This window comes from Lissotriton helveticus, chromosome 2_1 (genome assembly GCF_964261635.1).
Source record: "Lissotriton helveticus chromosome 2_1, aLisHel1.1, whole genome shotgun sequence".
Lineage (NCBI taxonomy): Eukaryota > Metazoa > Chordata > Amphibia > Caudata > Salamandridae > Lissotriton > Lissotriton helveticus.
Window position 1 is genome coordinate 1,940,400,905 of NC_136059.1, and position 12,395 is coordinate 1,940,413,299.

At 46.6% G+C, this 12,395-nt stretch overlaps 1 protein-coding gene across 1 annotated transcript in view; it reads left to right on the plus strand.

Annotated features, from left to right (window-relative positions):
• SMARCA5 (SNF2 related chromatin remodeling ATPase 5) overlaps nucleotides 1-12,395 on the plus strand; it is a 472,009-nt gene that overhangs the window by 62,530 nt on the left and 397,084 nt on the right. The window contains 1 exon segment of the mRNA XM_078676875.1: nucleotides 10,118-10,218. Coding sequence (XP_078533001.1) covers nucleotides 10,118-10,218 — 101 coding nt within the window.

Consider the following 12,395-nt stretch of genomic DNA (forward strand, 5'->3'; position numbering starts at 1 on the left):
GCCATACGAGAAACGAATAACATGGTGAGAAAAAATGGAAACTAAAGGAGGTAACATAAATGAAGGAACCCCCATAGTATTTAATAAAAGAAGAGGAATAAATAGAGGAAATGAAACATGAAAGATAAGATAGAGGAAGGAACACAGCCGACAAAGCCAAATAGAGAGAGGAAAAGAAGTAGTAAACAAAAGAGGGGGGTAAACACATATAAGAAAACATGGGAGGAGAAATAGAGGCAGCTTAGAGTTAAATATGTAGAACAATATAATAAAAATACATCATGCAAAGACAGAGTATCTGAATAAGTAAATGAACAGTATTAGGCTGAAGAACATTAACCTCAACATGGAGAAGGGAAGGAACAGGAAGCGAGCCCCCATGTAAGAGGTAATACATAAGTAGCATATGATAAGCAAGGCCTATAATGGGTATATAATCCTAGGAAACCTATAAGAATGCAAACTTGTGAAAACATACAAGATAACAGTAAGACATAGAGCACAAAATAAAGCAGAAAGCCAAAGTGACCATATTATATAACACTATAAATCCTCATGTAGCTAAGTGAACAGTTAGAGCATCACTGAGAACAAGAGACATTAGAACAGAGAGAGGGGAATCAGTCAGCATCTGAAGACTTTTTAAGAGGTGATCTAGACTTATCCTTTTGTGGTGTGGTGGTAATGGAGGAGACGGAGTGGAGGGCGGAAGCCTTATCATCCTGGGAACGGGGCAGACGGGTGATATCCCTACCACGCTGCCGAGGATCACCAGATAAGCTCAGAGGACACGCTGGTAGAGTCGCAGATGATGCCTTGGACTGAGAAGTCTGAGCACAGGAAGAAGATTGAGTGTCCATGTCATCAGATGTGATAGTATCCAAAAATTGCTGGAGAAGAATAGGATCGTAGAAGTCTTTAGAATCACCATTCCTGGTAATACGAAAACGTGCGGGCTCAAATAATCCATACTTGATGTCCATTTGACGCAACTGAGGTCGTAGAGAAAGAAACGCCTTCCGTCTTTCATTGGTCTCTTTAGAGAAGTCCGCCGCCATATGGATAGTATGGCCTTGAAATAGGAAGGAGCCACGTTCTCGAGCCATTGACGAGATCTGTCGAGTGTGTTCATGTCGAAGAAAACAAGCAATAATTGGTCTGGGTCTTGCAGAAGCACCAGAACGAGGAGGACCCAGTCTATGAGCACGTTGGATTTCAAGTGGAGGAGTAAAAGAAATACCAGTCAGAATGGGGAGAGTCTCATATAGAAAAAGCTTCATGTCTTGCTTTTCAATGTTTTCCGGAAATCCAAAAAAAACGAATGTTGTCTCTACGACTGCGATCCTCCAAGTCAATGATTTTACTATGCAAAAATAACAGATCTTGGTCTGAACCTTGAACAGTGTCCAGTCGAGTTTCCATATCCGATATTTTAGAGTCAATAGCATCAATCCATGTATGGAAAGTAGTAAGTTCTGCACGAATGGACTTAGTCTCTGTAGCCAAAGATGTCATGGTAATGTCTAACCCTTCCAATCGACGATTAACACCAGAACGTTCTTGTAAAATACGTTGCATAGTATCTGACAGTGAGTTGTCACTCTGAGACGATGCTTGCGATGAGGGAGGCGAGGTGGAGCCATTACCTTTCGCCATTGCGTTGGAAGTTTGCTTAACTACTTCAGTAAAAAGTGGCGGCTTGGGCCCACGAACCCCATTTCTGTTATGAGACATCGTAGCGCACCGTCGTAGAGGTGGTCTACAAAAGCGGATTGACAAAATAGGGGGATGTGAAGCAATGATGGAACCAAGGGCACATCAAATAACCACAGTCAAAGAATTATATGCAACAAAATAATGACCAGTATATGTAGCAAACAGAAAATGCATCAAAATAAGGAAGCACTATAACATTGCTACAGAACAGCATGTATTACGATATAAAGCAGGTTCAATACAAGAGCAACAGACCTTATGCATCAAGAAAGAAAAAAACCCACCTCATAAGCAGAAGCATGTGGATAGAGTGAGACAGAGGAGCAATAGCCCTGCAACGTTATGAAAACAAAGGTGAAAAGGGGGAGTATGAAGGTCTGTAAGTACTAAGAAAGTGTCACAAAGATGAGGCGACACATATGAGGATAAAATGTGTTCAAAGCTGCATAAAACAAAACCAAAAAGCATGAACTTATAGCATTGGCATAGAAAGCGGTGGTCATGAGTGAAATTCCAACATTTGTGTTTTTTTTTGTTTTTTTGTTTTTTGTTTTAGAAAGGCATAACAAGCAAAAAAGTCATAGTAGTAGAATATAATTCTGCTCCAAATGTCACACAAAGCAGCAAAATAGAAAGCCAAGGAGAGAGATGAAGCAGTGCTTATAACCCTGCAAATAAATCTGCAAGCACTGTTAAGGCAGCAATAATTCGTGTGGAAAGTGTCTCAAAGGATATCAGCAGAAATACTGAGGAGGATTCCTCCTAATTGAGCCTGGAGAGGACGCCGTATACAACTGATACAGGCAGACTATGCTAGGCTAAAAACATTCCTCAGTTGCGATGAAGCGCGCTCCCACCGTCTGGAGAGGCGCGGCCTGGAAGCTGAAGAAGGCGCGGCCCTGAATTAACGAGGGCGCCGCCTTTGCTGTGGAGAGGCGCGGCTTCGGGAGCGCGCGAGTGCCGAGGCGTGCTCTGGAAGAGCCAGCTACCTCACCGTCATGGCGTAAGACAGGAGCAAATGCCGCTAGCCTGGAGAGGGAACCACCGCTATAATCCTCATGTCATCCTGTGCCCTCCAAGCACCAAAAGAGAGCCCCACACGAACAGGTGAGCCGAGGAAGCTCGTCGTGGGTCCGTCCCTCGGCGGAGCTCCTCTAGCAGGCAGCCATTTCCCTGCGTGGCCAGACCACGCCCCGGCACCAAAATTTTCAGTGCATCCATTATGTAGCTGGGTAACTTGTAAAGACCAGTGCCCAGTACAAACAATGGTACTAGGTATCACGGGGGAATAGCTGCTTCTGCAGATATGCCCTCATGTATTGTAATGCACCCTGCCTTAAGGCTCAAAGGCCCGCTGTAGGGGTGACTTATATACAAGTGTATTTGGGCATTGCACACAGAGTATGCAATGTTGTTTTCAAAGGGCTTATGCCCTTTCACGCGTCCTTCAGTGGCAGTCTGTATGAAGCTGCCTCTGTATAAGGTATAGTGGGCACAGTACAGTGGATCCGCAGAGGTTAAAGTAGAGAATACCTTACTCTAGTTTGTGATTGAGCAGTCAGGCTATCGGGAGGGAAGTGTTAAGCATTTGTTGTATACTCTCGGGCAAGGAATGATGTCACACGCTCGAAGACTAAATCCAGGCCAGTTGTTTGTATAAAAAAGGTTATTTTGTTAGTTTATTTCTAGGACCAGGATTTACTTAGTAGCAGGTAAGTGAAACTCTACATACCGTGTGACTCTTCAAAATACAGTAAACACTGTTTTTTAGGTACATTCAGATTACGTTTTCAATAGAGAAAATGATGTATAAACTGTTCAAAGAAGCTTGTAATTGTTTTTTGATTACTTTCGGATTACTTTAATTACTGTTCTAGTTTGATAGTGGAGAAGTGTGGCTCACTGGTTAGAGGAGGCAGACCCTGAAGCAGAGGTCAGACCCGGGACCAGGGTTCAATTCCCGACTCGGCAGGGTCTTGAGCCCAAATGTCCACGGACAATAATTCTCGCTTCGGTGCCTACTCGAATCACGGGTTCACACTCTGCAATAGCTTGCTTAATCTCCACTACGGCCCCCCCGCGGCGGGATGCCTGGCTTTCACCTTGGGGATGCCCAGTATCGGTTATCTCACAGGGAAAAAGCCAGGACTGGTTCCCAAAGCAAGTGCCTTGAGACCTTGCGGTGATAAGGCGCTATATAAGAACCTTTGACATTTGACATATGAAACACACTCCTAACACAGTTTACACCACACAGGCCATTTGTAAGCAGGTCAACTCCTGTGCAAGTGCAGTGTTAGACAGTTTAACACAAACATTTTTTTTGAGAAAACCCACCTATAGGAAACACGAGAGGTGTAAGTTACAGGTAAGAAACTGTTTTGGAATTGGAGTTTTGAGGGGTAAAACCAAGGTTCTCTAAGGTTCAGGTTGGCACTAGAGTGGCGGCACAAGGGAGACCAGGTGCAGGGTGCCAATGGGGCTAGGGGGCCCCTTGGTTGGGGACTGCTCGCGGACAGGCCATTCGGTCCAGGAGCCAAGCACCTAGGGTGAAGGTCGGAGCAAAAGGGGCCCCAGGTTGGCACAAAGTCCACACCACCAGCAGCACTGGGGTGGCCGGGTGCTGGGGGCTTAGGAGGTGTCTGGAGTCCATTGCAATCCTATGAAGGTTGCCAGTTTTGGATTTTGGCTGTATGCTTGGTCCAGGAAGTCTTCTGGTAGGAACAAACTGATGGGTAGGGAAGTTGGAGGGCTCAGGGACGTAGGTGCACCTTGGGTCCTTTTCCCTAGAGTGCAGGGTGCCTTTTGAAGTCTGGCTTCACATTACTGGGCAGCTTGCGGTGGGTAGACGAGTTGGGGACCCTCCGTTCAAAGGCTGCAGGTGACACCTTGAGTCCTGGAGGGGTCAACCCATGGTGGACCCGGACTCTGAAGTGCTGGGGAATCTTTCTGGGACCAGAAGGCGAAGGGTGCTGTGGTGGTTTCAGGCATCGAGTTTCTTCGTCCTCCGCAGGTTCAGTCTTTGGAGTTTCTTTTGAACAGAGCTGCTGTTTGCAGGAGATTCAGACTTTGTTGAAGGCAATCAGTCATCCCAGGGGTTCTGGAGGTCACTGGCTGCAGGGCAAGTCGACTTTTGGCGCAGGATCTCTGAAAACTGCAGACAAGCTGGTAGGGCTGGGGACAAGTTATGTTATGTTTTGTTATGGGGCATTTGTATAGCGCATTATCACCAAGCGATCTCTAAGCACTGTCAGAGAGGAGCCCATAAAGAAAAAGAAACAACCATGATGGGTGCTTTAAGGGAAACTCAAGGCTTCCAGGAAGAGGACAGTTTTTAGCCTCCTCCTGAATGTAAGGAGGTTGGTTTCTTTACGCAAGCTCTCCCCCCCTCCCCCCCCCCCCCCCCATCGATGACCACTTGAGACGCGGGCATACCAGATGACCCGCTTCTGTTGACCGGAGCCGCCTGCTAGGTACGTATTTGGTCAGTCTGTCCTTAATATAGGTCGGGGCTGAGCCTTAGATGGCTTTGTGAACGATTCAGAGGCCTTTAAATTTGGATCTCTGTAGTATAGGAAGCCAGTGTAAGTACTTCAACAGAGGAGAGTAGCGCGGGTCCGCCTCGGTTTTTTGAAAATTAGTCTAATTTGTTTATGACGACTTGTAGCCTGGCCAAGGATATTTTTGGTAGCCCATAATATAGGGAATTGCCGTAATCCAGGCGAGCCAGGATTAAGGCTGAGACCACAAGCCTGAGAGTAGAGAAAGACAGCAACGGGGACAATTTCCGCAATTGACGCAGTAAACCCACGAAGGTTCCCACCACTGCTGAGACCTGTTGAGACATCGACAACATAGCGTCAATTTTGATGCCGAGACTTTTTACTGTTGACAATGGTTCTGGGAACTACCCAAGCTCAGACGGTCGGAACGTCATTGGCGCCGCACTTATTGCCCCACTCTCCGCCTGAAATATAGGGCCCTGCTCAATATTTACAAATCCGCTATTTTAACAGCCAAATCCAAATACTTCTCGGACCGCGTTGCCTTTTCGGCTAACAAAACTCGCGAGATCTTTTCTCTGGTCCGTAGCCTGGCCACTTCTGACCGTGCTGGTCTTTCCCCTGCTCCTTCGCAATCCCTCTGTCACTCCTTGAACACCTATTTCATCAATAAAATAACCATCATTAAGGCCAACATCCCGATTGTTCCTCCCCCTGATATACCGGACCATCCCCCCCTTTCTTCCCCCGTTTTTGATCACTTCACACCCATCTCACCTGAGCTTTTTCTTGGCCTCCTTGCTAAGGTCAAGTCCGGATCACCGGTGGATTGCGCACCAGCGCGCATCCTCAGAACCTTATTCACTAGTTGTCCCACCCCCCCCCTAACCTTCCTTAACTCCTGTCTGGCTCTGGGTTCTGTCCCCTCTTTTTTCAAGTCTGCCATCGTGCTTCCCATCCTGAAGAAAGCTGGCCTGGATCCCTCCCTTCCATCGAACTTTAGGCCGATCTCCCTCCTCCCCTATCTAGGGAAGATTCTCGAGAGCCATGTAACATCTTGCCTCTCTTCCTACATCGAGGGGAATAACATCTTGGCCTCCCATCAGGCCGGCTTTCGACCGGGCCACTCCACTGAGGGCGTGGTCCTTGCGGTCCTTGACGAACTGAAGGGCAAGGCCGATGGTAACCTTCCTCAGGCCTTAGTCCTTTTGGATCTGTCCGCTGCGTTTGACACGGTCGATCATACTATTCTTCTTGACCGTGTCAGCGCAGCGTGCATTCAGGGCGTTGCCCTCTCTTGGATCGCGTCCTTTCTGCAGGGACGCTCGCAGGCAGTCCACCTCTCCTCTTTCTCGGCCCCTCCCCTCCCGGTCACGTGTGGGGTACCCCAAGGTTCCTCTCTTTCCCCCCTCCTCTTTAACCTCTATATCCGCCCCCTCATTTCCTCTCTTCTTGAGCTGGGGGTCTCAGTGTATAATTACGCTGATGACCTCCAGCTCGTCTTTGATCTATCCTCTCCCACTCACTCTCTTCCCAAGCTCAGGTCAACTCTTGTCTTTATTTCTCAGTGGATGAGCTTCAACCCTTTGAAGCTCAACCCTGACAAGACAGAGCTTGTCCTCACTGGTGGCCCCTCTAACCCCTGGTCCTCGGCCCACTGGCCCCTTTCTTTTGGTCCTCCACCTTCCCCGGTTCCCTCTGTCCGGACTCTGGGCATCAAGGTCAGCAATGACCTCTCGATGCATGTGCACATTAGTTCTGTTGTATCCTCTTGTTTTCTCTCCCTCCGCCTCATCCGTAAGATCTCCCGGTTTTTTTCTGTTGATGCCCTTAAAGTTATCATCACTGCCCTCCTCACATCCCGCCTGGATTATGGTAATGGCCTGTATGTAGGCATTCCTGCCTACGAGACCCGTCGTCTCCAGGCCATCCAGAACCAGGCGGCCCGTCTTGTCCTTCGTTTACCTAAGTTCTCTCACATCACTCCCGCCCTAAAAACCCTTCACTGGCTCCCCGTTCAGTTCAGGTCCCAGTTCAAACTTGCCTGCCTGGCCTTTCGGGCGCAGGCCCGGTCCGCTCCTCTCTTCATCAATTCTCTGATCTCCTCCCATGCCCCTCCTCGCTCCCTCCGATCTTCCTCCCTCTCTCTTCTTCACGTTCCCCGCTTCCGTAAGTCCCGCACAGGGGGCACCCGCTTCTCTGTGCGTGCTCCACAAATCTGGAACTCTCTTCCCCTCTCTATCCGCTCCATTCCCATTTTTTCTCATTTTCGGAAAGCCCTCAAAACTTTTTTCTTTCTTCAGGCTTTCCCGGGCTAATCTCTCTCGCACCAGTTAGGCAGATTCCGATGTGTTCCTCAGCGCCAGGAAGCCGCATGGCCACAGAGCGCTTTATAAATTTCTTTTTCATTTCATTTCATTTCATTTCAAAACCGCTCATTCCAGGGGTTTGCCGCTGTGGTAACGTCCAACACCTCAGTTTTATCTGTATTCAATTTTAATGAGTTTGCCGACGTCCAATTTACGGTAAATTTCAAGATATCTTGCATTCTCGCCTGTGAAGTTGGCGACTGGTCAATTTGGATGAGAATTTGGGTATCATTGGCATAGTTATGCCCTACATTCCAACTGGTTTAAGGCGGCGACCAAAGGCTGTAGATAGATATTAAAAAGCAGGGGGGACAGTGCTGAGCCCTGCTGCACTCCACAAGGTCGCTGGGAGGGATACCAAGTCTGTTAATTGGACTCTTTGGGAGCGGTCCCTAAGGAAGAAAGCAAGCCAAGCCCTGACTATGCCCTGGATCCCAAAGTCAGCAATCCGTGACAAAAGTTGACCATGATTAACGGTGTCGAAGGCCGCGGATAAATCAAGCAGAACCAGAGCACATGGCATTTTCCTATCCACTCTCATTCTCATCTCATCCAGCACGGAAAGCATAACCAATTCCGTGCTGTGATGTCTGAAACCCGCCTGGTTGAATTAGGAGATGATTAGCCTCCAGGTGACGAGCAAGGGACTGCAGCACAAGCTGTTCCAATATCTTTGCTAAAAATGGCAGCTGTGAGATCGGTCTGAAATTCTTCAGATCCTTCTCATCCGCGCCTAACCTTTTTAGCAACGGAATAATTACTGGGGACCTGTCCAGTTTCCAACGAGTAGTTGAGGAGAGAGAGCACCCTGTACTTAATTCCTGGTAATGCCATTTTAAAGATCTTGGGGGGGCAAGGATCAGCCGGTGAGCCTGATTTAACCCTCCAGACTAACCCGGTCAGGTGTTCCTGTGTAAGAGTGGGGAAGGAGGACCGAATATCTCCCACCACTCGTGGGGGGAAATTTTGGCTGAATTGTACAGAGAAAGGTCGGAGTGTGCTGGATTGCCGCCATCAAGTCACTAATCTTTCCCGTGAAGAACGCTTGGAATGGGTAAGCACATTTCCTAACCCTGATTGGATGATGCCCTCCATGAGCAAGATGGTGGGCACTGACGAGTGTGCTTCACTTCACCTCCCCCACCTGAAGGGTGAGATTGGCAGAGGTTGGCACACCTCCCGGACTTGTTAACTTTTCTCCCCTGTCTTCCCACCGAAATTTGGGGAGAAGACCGGAAGGGGGTGTCCTCCTGCTAGCAGGAGGGACGGGGGGGTCGCAGCGCAAAGGAGTCGGGGCTTTTGAAGCTGCTCAGCCCTTCCTGACCTGGGGAGGTGTTATGACCTCCGCCCAGCAACGGCTTTGTTTATGGACTCCGAGAGCGAGGGGTCTCGCCTCAGTGTTCTAGAAACCGGTCTCGTGGTGGCAGTTTGGTGTTTACCAGTCACGTAATCCACCAGAGTCTGATGTGGTTTAGGGGTCTCCTCTAAAAAGGACCCCTGAGTGCAATGGTTAATTAAATGTGACACCGGAATCAGTGCCTGTTTATTATTCTGAGATGTTTGATACCAAACATCCCAGGATTCCTTAAAGCCAAGGGTGACTTACCTATGCTCCTGTGCAGTGACTGGTAGGCATGGCACACAGGGACGTGTCTACTCTTCAGTTTTGGCTGCACTAAAGTACCCAGGCTGCAATGGCAATGGTGCATGTTTGTGGTGAGAGGTCTCCAATGGTGGCATAATACATGCTGCAGTCCTCAGAGGTCTTTTTCTGGTTATCCTGCCCGCTGGTACCATAGGTACCCCTTAACGGGGACTTACAGGTATGCCATAGGTGTGCCAAATGTGGAAAACTATTGTACAGTTTAGGGGAGGAACACTGGTGCTGGGGGCTGGTTAGCAGGAACCCAGTACACACTAAGTTGCATTAAGTATTAGGCAAAAAGTGTGGGGATTGGGTGGGTACTGCAAGAGAACCTCAGCTTCTTACACAGTCTGTGTGCAGTTTGGTGTGGCTCTCTTTGGGTGGTATAATACATGCTGCAGCCCATAGGGACCCTCTTAGTACCTGTGCTTTGGGTACCATATGTACCATTTACCAGGGACTTACAAGGGTCCAAAAGTCCTTGACAATTGGGTTACAGTGGAACATATTTTGCCATTTTTAGGGGAAGAGTTCCGGCACTGGGAGCTGTTTAGCTGGGACACGGTGCACATCCAGTCCAGAACTTCAGTACCAGTGGCCAAAAAGTAGGGGTGAAAATGTCAAAAAGGTCAATTTCCAACATGTTCTAATCTTGTTTTCTTTCTGGAAGGTCTTTGGTTCAGTGATATTGTTCTTAGTCTGAATCCTTGGAGCTTTGGTTTCCTCTCCATGTCAAGGCAGTTCGGTTTGCATAGATATGGTGTCAATGTAGTACTTCCAGATATGGCTATGTTAGGTAGCCATCTTTTGGTCCTTCTGGGACGCTGTGCTGGTTGGTGGCTTTTCTGTTTTGTTTTTAATTAATTCTAACATTTCTTTGATAGATGTTAAGCATGGCAAAATGAGAGATTATCAGGTCAGAGGGTTGAACTGGCTCATCTCCTTATATGAAAACGGAATCAACGGTATCCTTGCCGATGAAATGGTAAGTTATTGAAGGGATGACGTGTGAAGGTTAGATTGAAAACATTACTAGTTATTTATGTGTTTATTTTTTATTAATTATTTTTTTTTACCCCTGCATCCTCCAAAAGCTTAGTGCTAACACTTTGGCTGCTTCTGACTGGGTAGAAATGGCCACCAATTGTTCAGGAATTGACTCTTGTTCCTGGATCATACCTCTGTTTTCAAACTCCCATCCGTGAAATAGTGCCCTTAGTAATAGGCTAAAAGTGGACTGGTGAGTAGCTTATGCCCTTATGACTTTAGTTTTGCAGTTTGATATTGAGGTAAGGCTGAAATATTTGTAGCGGAATGCTCCCCAGTGCTTTATGGCAGATATCCATCCCCAATACAGGAGTGATTCATGACAGATTTCCATCTCCTGCTCAGTGAAAACCAGAAGGGCTGTGATTTACAATGTAGACTGCTGACAACCACTCATATCAGATGGTGAAAAATGCAAGTGTGTAGTGGCTTTCTGATATCACCCTGGTAAGATAGCAAGAATAATCTTTTTTTGAAGAACCGTAACATTGCAGGAATGCTATTCAAGTATTGGCCCCTGGGCCTTCATCTGATTTTTTTTTTTTTTTTAATTTTTTTTTTTATTTATTTTTTTACTATCTGTTTCCTTTATCATACTGAAAGTTGTGAAAGGTATTGCTGAAGTCTTAAAAAATTTAGGTGAGAGAGCCATAGTTTGCATGCATCGAAATTCCTAGAGCACTTTGTTTAAGGACTTGATGCTAGAAAATAGTGAATGCGGAACGTTTGAATGGGTCAAACTCTGAAAAGAAAAACATTTTAACCTTCGACTTTCTGTAAAGATCATCTTAAACAAGTTATAACATGTTTGTCAAGTCACGTTTGGCTGTAGAGACACATGCTGTACATATTCCTGCCGTCTAGTGCTGGGCCTTGATGTGTGCCACTTGTTTTTCTTTGAAGACGTCTTTCGAGTCCGGAGGTACTGTGACTCCTCCTCCTTGATGGCATAGTCATACTTCATTTTTAGTTTTCTTTTCGAGGTCTGGTTTGGGCGTGTGCTCCTGTGCTCTGGTTCGACACCGCCCCCATTCAGTTTACATGCCTTCCTTTCAGTGGCCGCTGGTGACATTTGAAAGTGGTGGGCGTAAAATGATAATCATACTGCACTGTAGCGAGCTAGCCCGAACACCCCCCCGAGAACATTTTGAAAAAAGAGTGGACAAATGGTGCATTTTCATGCAAATTTGAGAAAGCAGGAAGGTTAATAAAGCAATTGTGAAAGTGCAGTTATTACATTAATAAAGAGGTGTCATATAACATAGGTAGCTGCTTATTCAGTATAACCACAGAGCTTCATAAATGACTCCGAGATGCAATGCATTGCTGAGTACCTCAGATGTATTTTATTTAACAAACAACTAAACCGGACGCAAACCAGCAGCATTCACCAGTGTTCACTTTTTGTAAATAAAATCAGCACGTCTGTCTTTAATGGCAACAAACTTCTCAATGACTTGAACATTGAAGTCTGGTATTCTTTTAACTAAGTCTCTTTCTATAGAGATCATCGCTAAGGCTTTCAGTCTTTCCTGAATCATGGTGTTCCTCAGGAATGTCTTAATTCTATTCAAAGTGGAAAAGCAATGTTCCGCCTCTGCTGTTGTCATCGGAGTGGTGATGACTATTTTTAGTACAGCCACTGTCTCTGTAAGTGACTTTTCCATGTTGAGGTTCTAAATTAAAGCAAGCAAAGAAATTGCACCAGTCGCCTGCCGGTATACATGCATGCCATACAGTACAGTTAATTCTTTTCTCAGATCCTCTTTGTTCAGCATAGGGTAAGCATCCACAGTGGTATTCAGTGCTTGCTCAGGGAAGAAATTATCATATTTTGCAAACCGATCACATCGTAGTAATGTGGCCCTCGCCAAAGGCTTTGTAAAAGAAAAACGTTCTTTTGCCTGCACAATTATAGTTTCATATCTCTTTTGCAATTCGGACCAGACTGATGTTTTTTCTACGGTTAGAGAAACTAGAATCATTTGGCAGTCTGCTGTCTAAACTGTCAACCCCTTCTCTGACTTTGTTCATGCTGGTGACAAAGTCGGTGGTAGCTGTTTCCACATAGACCGTATCTATTTCACGTTTTTGTAACTTTTCATACTGTGCGTC